The sequence below is a fragment of the Macaca mulatta genome, chromosome 1 (assembly GCF_049350105.2).
Source record: "Macaca mulatta isolate MMU2019108-1 chromosome 1, T2T-MMU8v2.0, whole genome shotgun sequence".
NCBI classification, from domain to species: Eukaryota; Metazoa; Chordata; class Mammalia; order Primates; family Cercopithecidae; genus Macaca; species Macaca mulatta.
In genome coordinates, this window is record NC_133406.1 from 178,404,744 (window position 1) to 178,414,654 (window position 9,911).

Sequence of the window (9,911 nt, forward strand, 5' to 3'; positions counted from 1 at the left end):
AACAGAAAAAGATTAGCCAAGTGTGGTGGCTTGCACCTGTAGTCCCAGCTACTCAGGAGGCTGAGGCAGGAAGATTGCCTGAGCCTGGGAAGTTGAAGCTACAGTGAGCCGTGATCATACCAGAGTGAGACCCTGTCTCAAAAAAAATAAAAATAAAAATAAATTAAACACTCATGAGTTCGAATCTAGGTTCAGTGACTTTGGGTAGGTGATCTAACTATTCTGGGCCTCTAGATGCTCATCTGTAAAATGGGGACAGCATAGACTCTACCTAAATACTGTAATGTTTATAAAGGCTGAATCTGACATCTAGGAGTACACAGGGGATGGTAACTGTTTTAATTATGAATAGATGAATAGTGGTAGCTAAAACAAAAAAATACCACATCAACCAGCAGGGACCATGGCATTTACAGACAGTGTCTGGAGGGAGCAGAGAGAACAAAGGTCTGGAATTACGGGAACCAATCAGAGTAGAGCGACTGACCCCGAAGGGAGAAGCCACTGACAGACTTGGGTCAATCTAGTGGTTCTCAGTCGGGGTGATTTTACCCTCTGGGGGAGTTTTGGCAATGTCTGGGGACATTTTTAGTCACAAGTGGGTGAGCAAATGCTCCTGACATCTAGTAGGTAGAGGCCAGGGATACAGCTAAACATCCTACAATACACAGGACAGCAAAGAATTAACACTTATCCATCCAGGCCCGGTGGCTCATGTCTGTAATCCCAGCACTTTGGGAGGCCAAGGCAGGCGGATCACTTGAGGTCAGGAGTTCAAGACCAGCCTGGCCAACATTTTGAAACCCTGTCTCTGCTAAAAACACAAAAATTAGGCGTGGTGGCACACGCCTGTAATCCCAGCTACTCGGGAGGCTGAGACAGGAGAATCGCTTGAACCTGGGAGGTGGAGGTTGCAGTGAGCTGAGATCGTGCCACTGCACTCCAGCCTAGGTGAAAGAGCAAGACTCTGTCTCAAAAACAAAAACAAAAACAAAAAAATTATCTGGTCGAAATATCAGTAGTGCTGCAATTGAGAATGCCTGGTCTAGGCAAACACTGAAATCCAGGTGGGTTTAGGTAACCAATCCTGGTGAAGTGCTGGATCAGGGAGAGCCAGACCAGGCTGAGGACCGGGCAGGCTGGAGTTCAGGTAGGCTGTAAGCCTGGAAGGGAGGGACTGGAGTGCTAATCAGGAGATGGAGGAGGAAATCTATCCTGGCAGAAGCTGGAGCAACTCAGGGAAAGCCCAGCCAGCACAGTGGTGCCCAGGTAGTGCAGGTAATGGGCCCACAGGTAAGGCGGGTTCCAGACCCCACTCACGGATGGGTCACGTGCTGCCCACCTGGGTCGGGTTTGATTCACATGCAGATTCCCGAGGGTGCCTTTGGGGAGCACAGCGTCTCCATCTGCAGGGTGAGACATTCCAGTGGGAAAAGGGAGCTTTTGACAAGGCTCTACCAAGTACCAAGGCTTGTACCTGGTGCTTCACATTTAGGGGGAAAGTCTGGCCCTTATCGTACCCACCATATCATTTCCATATTCATCTTTCCTATGGAGGCTTAGGTGTTAACAGCAGAGCTCATTTGGGAATGTCTATGGAAAACCGGGAGAGAATTCATGTCCTGAAATTGGTTTATTTCATCAACATTTAAAGCTCGGTATAAATGCAGAACTCCCAGAACAGCTGGCCAGGCCCTTCCCCTAGATTTAAAGACAATTTGAGGAAATCCGTCACCCAGCCTCTTCTGGGTCTCAGAGCCCACCCTTTAATTTGTCAGCTTCTTTAAAGCACCCATCAGATTGAAAACTTCTTGAAGGCAGAGATTATGCCTTGCTCATCTTTGGGTGATACATAGTGGGCTTGTGATGAATTCAAAGACACCCTTCCAACACACGGATACACACACAGTTGTACAGTTGTGCCAGCTGCCTGCACACTTCTCTTTTTCTTTCCTCCTTTTTTTTTTTTTTTAAATAGGGTCTCACCCTGTCGCCCAGGCTGGAATGCAGTGGCATGATCATGGCTTATTGCAACCTTGACCTCCTGGGTTCAAGTGATCCTCTTACCTCAGCCTCCCAAAGTGTTGGGATTACAAGCATGAGCCAGTGCGCCTGGCCAAGTGCAGATTTTTGAATCCCTGAAGTTACCTGCAAATTTTGCACCATATCTGGCTAGTCCCCCATCTCTTCAGTCAGGATCTCCTAGAGCAGCTCTGGAGTGTTGTCGAGCAGGGGCTCACCATACCTGGCTCCCACGGGAGCTGCATGGCATGAGCTTGTTCCCAGGGTTCTGGCAGAGGCATCTGAGGAACACTAACCCTCGCCAAGTTGTCTCTGTGGCCACACCTCCTGAGCTGAATGGGGTCCTCTGCCCTCCATGTCAGCAGTCGAGGAGTCCACAGCTGCAGGCTGTCCTCCAGATGGACCCTGTTAAAAGGTGCGCCTCCCCTGGGACTGGCCTGTGGCTCTTCTGCGTAAACACTGTCAGCACATACTCTGTGTTTACATAGAGCCTCAGGATTGACAAGGCACGGCGGATGGAGCTCAGGAGCAGGAACTCCAGCCTAAGTAAACCCAGGCCCCTCCTTTAGGAGGCTTTTTCAGGACTCCCTGCTTAAAAGCTTTGCTTTGTTCCAGTACTTTCCAGTGTAAGAACCCATTCACTAGGATTTAGATTCCATCAGCTTGAATGAATACCATTAGGTTCTCGTGCAGCATTCTCTCTTTCAACAATGCTTGTTGAGGGCCGACCAAACGCCAGGCTCTGGGCCGGGTGCCAGCATGCAGCAGTGAACAGGCCAGATCAGGTTCTTGACCTTGTGGAGACCGAAATTTATCAAATAACACCACAAATACCAGCATATAGCAAGTGGTAAAAGAAAAGTCTAGGGAGTCATGAGGGCTTTTCAGGGAAAGAACTTTGTATGTTTTGAGAAGCCCATGTACCATCTTTGGGGGTCCTACTGAAACACTACTTCCTTCCTCTGCCTCCCCACAGCCATCTTCTACCCCGCCCTGGCACACAGTGGCCGTCCTCTCCCCTGAGCTCACTCTGTTCCTGTCTTCTGACTCGTTTAGTGCTTTGCCATGCTTTATAGTTATTTGCATGCGTGGGAGCCCTGATGGCCACTGGATTCCATCCCTGTGCGTGGGAAAAAGCCTGAAGTGTTAAGCTGGGTGTTAACACTTCCTACCTGCTTCTGTGAAAGAACTGTCCACATTTTAGGAAGTAAATCTGTGCCTACGCAGTAGAGAACAATCTAGTGGGGTCTTGGGTGTCCCTACCCATCAAACCCTTTACAGCAGCAAAATGTCAAAATATTCACAGTAGGCCAACAGCCTCAGGTCAGATTTCAGCTCCCAAGAAGTTACCTAAAGAGTGTGGTTTTAGAGCTGTTGAGAGTTCAGAATTCTGGACGTGGGACTGAGCTCATTCATAAGAGACTGCGGCTGCTCAGTCAGGCCGGTGGTGCCTGATGAAGCCCTCTGGGTGCAGCTTCTTTAGACAGTGGGACTGTCAGCTTCCTGCATTGCGTGTCAATGTAAAGAATGCTGTGGTGACACATGAAAAAATGTTCATCATCACTGGCCATCAGAGAAATGCAAATCAAAACCACAATGAGATACCATCTCACACCAGTTAGAATGGCGATCATTAAAAAGTCAGGAAACAACAGGTGCTGGAGAGGATGTGGAGAAATAGGAACACTTTTACACTGTTGGTGGGATTGTAAACTAGTTCAACCATTATGGAAAACAGTATGGCGATTCCTCAAGGATCTAGAACTAGATGTACCATATGACCCAGCCATCCCATTACTGGGTATATACCCAAAGGATTATAAATTATGCTGCTATAAAGACACATGCACACGTATGTTTATTGCAGCACTATTCACAATAGCAAAGACTTGGAATCAACCCAAATGTCCATCAGTGACAGATTGGATTAAGAAAATGTGGCACATATACACCATGGAATACTATGCAGCCATCAAAAAGAATGAGTTTGCGTCCTTTGTAGGGACATGGATGCAGCTGGAAACCATCATTCTTAGCAAACTATCACAAGAACAGAAAACCAAACACCGCATGTTCTCACTCATAGGTGGGAACTGAACAATAAGATCACTTGGACTCAGGAAGGGGAACATCACACACCGGGGCCTATCATGGGGAGGGGGGACGGGGGAGGGATTGCATTGGGAGTTATACCTGATGTAAATGATGAGTTGATGGGTGCAGCACACCAACATGGCACAAGTATACATATGTAACAAACCTGCACGTTATGCACATGTACCCTACAACTTAAAGTATAATAATAATAAATAAATTTAAAAAAAAAAGATCATAAACATAAAAAAACAAACAAACAAACAAACAAAAAAAGAAACTGTGGTACATCTATACACAATGGAATACTATGCAGCAATAAAAAAGAATGAAATACCATCCAAAAAAAAAAAAAAAAAAAGAATGCTGTGGCATCACAGATCAGGAGGTAAAAATGTGCATGTCCTTCAATGCTCTGAGCCCACTTCTTTTTATTTTATTTTATTTATTTATTTATTTATTTAGGGACAGAGTTTCACTCTTGTTGCCCAGGCTGGAGTGCAATGGCGCAATCTCGGCTCACCTCAACCTCCGCCTCCCAGGTTCAAGCGATTCCCGTGCCTCAGCCTCCCAAGTAGCTAGGATTACAGACATGCACCACCACGCCAGGCTAATTTTGTATTTTTAGTAGAGAGGGGGTTTCTCCATGTTGGTCAGGCTGGTCTTGAACTCCCGACCTCAGGTGATCCACTGGCCTTGGCTTCCCAAAGTGCTGAGATTACAGATGTGAGTCACTGTACCCAGCCTCTGAGCCCACTTCTTAGAGTCAGTCCTTAGGAAATAATTAAAAATAGGAAAATGCTTTTTGCACTAAGATTATGATGGCAGAGACTTGGAAACAACATAAATTTCCATTGAAAGGAAGTTATGGAATATTTCCATAATTAGTAAAAATTAGTAAATTATGGAATATTACACAACCAAAAAGAAAAATCATGCATTATAATGGCTATGTAAGAATAAAGAAAAATCTTATAGCATATCATGGTAAATTAAGAATTAAAGCAAATTCAAAGTCGATATACAATATCATTCCTTTATTTAAAAACCAACAACAGGACAGGTGCAGGACAGGACAGGATTACAATTCACGCCTGTAATCCTAAAACTTTGGGAAGCCAATGTGGGAGGGTCACTTGAGCCCAGGAGTTCAAGACCAGCCTGAGCAACATAGGGAGACCCTGTCTCTACAAAAAATTAAAATTAAAAAAAAAGAACCAACAACAAATTTGCACAGGAGAAAAGATTGGAGGAAAACACACCAGAATGCTAGCTTTCACTTAGATACATGTAATGGAATAGCAGCAGTTATTTTATTTCCTGTTTTCCAATTTAAAGTAGAAAAAAGTGGGACTGGGCTCAGTAGTTCACACCTATAATCCCAGCAGTTTGGGAGGCCAAGGTGGGCAGACCACTTCAGCCCAGGAGTTTGAGAACAGCCTGGGCAACTTGTTGACACCCCATCTCTACAAAAAACACAAAAATTAGCCAGGCATGGTGGTGTGTACCTGTAATCCCAGCTACTTGGGAGGCTGAAGGTGGAAGATCACCTGAGCCTAAGAGACGAAGGTTGCAGTGAGCTGTGATTGCGCCACTGCACTCCACCCTGGATGATAGAATGAGACTCCATCTCAAAAAAAAAAAAACAAAAGCATTAAAAACCAGATGACCATTCTTTATTTCTATGTCACAGATTTCCCAGGAATTACTGTTGTTTCCGTGGAAGGGACCGCATTTCTGGTGATCCTCTTGCCATTTGAATCTTCTCCTCTACGGAGGCCTCTGGAAGCCTTCATAGACACCTGTGTCCCAGGCATACCCCTACTCCCAACTTGCCTTTCCCCACTGGGCAGGAGGCAGATTGGATGATATTTATTTCTCCTTTCCTTTTTCTCCTATAGGCTGGCCGCACAGCTTTGTCCATCGCTCTGAAGTCACCCACCCATATGGAAATTGCTGGGCTTCTGAGAGCCCACGCGGAGCAGGGCAGGTCCCTGGGGCTGTAGGGGCTGCAGAAGAACTGGCGGTGGGGAACAAAAGCCTTCTTCTCTGGACTCCTCCCTCGCCCTTGAAGAGGGCGGAGGTCACAGGCCAGAGAGCCACCCCTCTAGAGAAGAAACTATGTCAAATATGCACATACATTCCTGTTGTATAATTCTGCTCATTAGGATGCTTTGTAGTTTTTGCCTTAGGCCAAGCCCCAAAACTACACGGGCTTCAGAGCAGGGTTCAAGGTGCAAGGTGAGGGGTACATCGGTGTCATCCAAACATCCAAAACATCTTCAGCCTTGAATTCCTCATGACTCTACCCTCTGTAGCATTGTGTAGCAAGAAGGCAGGCAGGAGCACATTCGCACATTAGGAAAGCAATACTTTTTACATGGAATTTTAAAGTGCACTATCTTTGTCTTTTAAGCAAGTGTATACAAATATGTCCCATTGATATGCATGTCTAGAGATGGGAGGGGACTTAAGCCAACCCCCTGGCAAGCATTCTGTAGAGGACCCTAGAAGAATCACCATGCAGACTGGTGAAACTGAACAAGGACCATTTGGGAGATTTGTTTTGATGGGGTTGACAAAGAAATCTTAAATTCAGACAAGGTAGGAAGAAGCACATTGGCGTCAATGCTGAATGTACAGTCTTGACTATTTCTGAGTCATCTAGTGACTCCAATGTGCTCCAGAGAAATTGGAATTAACTAAGAAATGTATTATCTAGTAGGTTAGTATGTAATAAATAAAAAAAAGAAAATCGATCCAATGACACACACCACATGTATTTGGGCAGAGTCAGATTCTCTCAGCTATTTTGAGTCTGTAAAAGAAACAAAAAAAAAAAGCTTCCTCCTGAGGATGGGTTATTGTCATCAAGAAGCCGCCACATTTCCTGCAGAGCTGTACCCATTACCTATGGTAATTCCCGGTGCTTTCCCCTCATATCCCCTAGAAGCAAATATCTGTTCTGAGGTTTTCTGGGACTTGTGGCTGCAGAGCCTTCAAGCCTGGAAAGCAGCAGAAGCAAGGGAGCCAGGCAGGGCAGGGCAATCCTTTCCGAAGCTTCCATATTCCCTGGGGCCAGCACATGCAAGGTTTATATGGTCAGTAGCTCATGTGAGGTCATCTGAATACGCTCTTTCTTTAAATCTCTTATGAAAAAAAAAAAAAAACTCCCTTATATTAAAAGAAGTAGTGTCAAAGTTTGATGAGCTTTACATTGGAAACGCAAAAGCTTGCGCACTCATTTTGGCTGGGATGCCGATTTGCTGGGTGCCCCTGCGGTGAGTCATGAAACCTCCTTGGGCCCCAATTTCATCATCTCTAAAAACGGAAATTATCATACAACCTACCTCCTGGGGAGTGCTGCACAAGAAGCAGCTGATGGAAGTTTTGAAATCCAATTTGTGGCCGGGCGCGGTGGCTCATACCTGTAATCCCAGCACTTTGGGAGGCTGAGGTGGGTGGATCTCCTGGGCTCGAGAGTTCGAGACCAGCCTGACATACATGGAGAAACTCCGTCTCTACTAAAAATGTAAAAATTAGCTGGGCGTGGTGGCAGGCGCCTGTAATCCCAGCTGCTTGGGAGGAGGCAGGAGAATCGCTTGAACCTGGGAGGCGGAGGTTGCAGTGAGCTGAGATCATGCCATTGCACTCCAGCCTGGGTAACAAGAGCAAAACTCTGTCTAAAAAATAAAAGTTAAAAAAAAAAATCCAATCTGTAACCCATTAAGGCCATCTATAGAAATGGTACAGCAAACTTCTTTATGCCATTGTGATTCATAAGAGAGGCTCAAAGTCCCAGAACACAACGACATGTGTTGATGCAACTCAGAGGTGGAGAGAATGGAGCAAATAATGAGCAAAAAAAAAAAAAAAAAAAAAAAAAAAAAAAAAAAAAGCTTTAAATGGGTTTATTTTGACCTCAAAATACATTGTAAGAGCAACATCCTACGTTAATAAATGTTCTAGCCCGGTGCTTCGCGAACATTTATCTGCATACAAATCACCTGGGATCTTGTTAGAAGGCAGTAGGTCTGGGCTGGGGCCTGAGAGTCTGCATTTCCAACCAGGTCCGGGGAGATGCTGATGCTATCGCGCCACAACCACACTTTGAGTAGCAAGCCTCTGGCCTATCCTTATTGTTTGTTATATTAAAATGCTGCCTCACAATCTTCTGTCTCAAAATTTCTTTGCATTTCTCTGCTCTTGGTTCTTGGGAATTTGCAGCGTGGGTCTTATTTGCTATTGTCTTCAGTATGGAGTCTGTGTCCTGTGTTGCCTGTTTAGGATTTATTTCTGCATCTCATGTTAGGTGGCAACTTTCATTGGGTCACTTTAAAAAAATGAAATCATATTCAAAACAACTTATTTACCAGGAAAAGCAAACTGGGTTTCCTAGGGCTTGAAGACTACTTACTCATCACTATCAAAAGACTGTCCATCCTGTCTGAGGTTTTTAATAATTTTATTTTAATCTCGAGTTTTGGACATGAGCATATGATTTCATCCTTTATAACCATTTCTTTCCTTTGGAATGTCTGAGCTCAGAATATGGTGAGATGAACAAGCACAGCCTGCCTTCCTGTCACAGTCCCTCAGCTCTAAAATTCATTTAAAAATATCTATTGATTGGGGTGCTGAGGCGGGCAGATCACTTAAGGTCAGGAGTTAGAGACCAGCCTGGACAACATGGTGAAACCCTGTCTCTACCAAAAATATTTAAAAATTAGCCAGGTTTGGTGGTGTGTTCCTATAATCCCAGCTACTCAGGAGGCTAAGGCTGGAGAATTGCTTGAACCTGGGAGGCAGAGGTTGCGGTGAGCCAAGATCACGCCACTGAACTCCAACCTAGCCAACACAGCGAGACTGTCTCAAATATATATATGTGTGTGTGTGTGTGTGTGTGTGTGTATATATACACATATATACCGGCCAGGTGCCCGGCACTGTTCCCAGCACTAGAGACATCACAGTGAGTCCAGTTCAGTCTCCTGCCTCACCATCCCCTAGGGAAAACACATAGAAGGTCAAAGGAAGCCCAGAGGGGTACCACTAAAGGGAACCAGAGCTGGCCTTAGGAAGTCAAGGGAGGCTTCCTGGAGGAAGGGCCACTGAACTTACAGATTACTGGATGTTAGGCAGAAAAGGAAGCGGAGTGAGAGGTGAGTGTGCCAGGCAGAAGAGTACTGCTGTAACTGCCCAGTGAGTTCACCTTGCCCATTGCCTAGACAGAGCTGATTTATCAAACTGGGGAATTGCAATAGAGAAAGAGTAATTCACACAGAGCTGGCTGTGCAGAAGAACAGAGTTTTGTTATTACTCAAATAAGTCTCCCCAAGCATTCGGGGAGCAGAGTTTTAAGGACAACTTGGGGACTGGGGGGAAGCCAGTGAGCCGGGAGTGCTGATTGGTCCGGTCGGAGATGAACTCAGAGAAAGTTGAAGCTTCTTGCGCTGAGTCAGTTGCTGGGTGGGGGCCGCAAGATCAGAAGAGCCAGTTTATCGATCTGGGTGGTGCCAGCCGATCCATCAAGTGCAGGGTCTGCAAAATGTCTCAAGCACTGATCTTAGGAGCAGTTCAGGGAGGGTCAGAACCTGGTAGTCTCCTGCTGCATGACTCCTAAACCATAATTTCTAATCTCGTGGCTAATTTCTTGTCCTGCAAAGGCAGTCTAGTCCCCAGGGAAGAAGGAGGTTTGTTTTGGAAAAGGGCTGTTATCATCTTTGTTTTAAACTATAAACTTCCTCCCAAAGTCAGTTCAGCCTGTGCCCAGGAATGAACAAGGACAGCTTGGA

General features: G+C 45.5%; 1 protein-coding gene across 8 annotated transcripts in view; it reads left to right on the forward strand.

Annotated features, from left to right (window-relative positions):
• KANK4 (KN motif and ankyrin repeat domains 4) overlaps positions 1–7,302 on the forward strand; it is a 208,250-nt gene extending 200,948 nt beyond the window's left edge. For all 8 annotated transcript variants that reach the window (XM_077955030.1, XM_001084958.5, XM_028832975.2 and 5 more), the window contains one exon: positions 6,018–7,302. In XM_077955030.1, coding sequence (XP_077811156.1) covers positions 6,018–6,122 — 105 coding nt within the window. In that variant the 3' untranslated portion in view covers positions 6,123–7,302. The remainder of the gene's footprint in view (positions 1–6,017) is intronic.
• Positions 7,303–9,911: the final 2,609 nt, after the last annotated feature.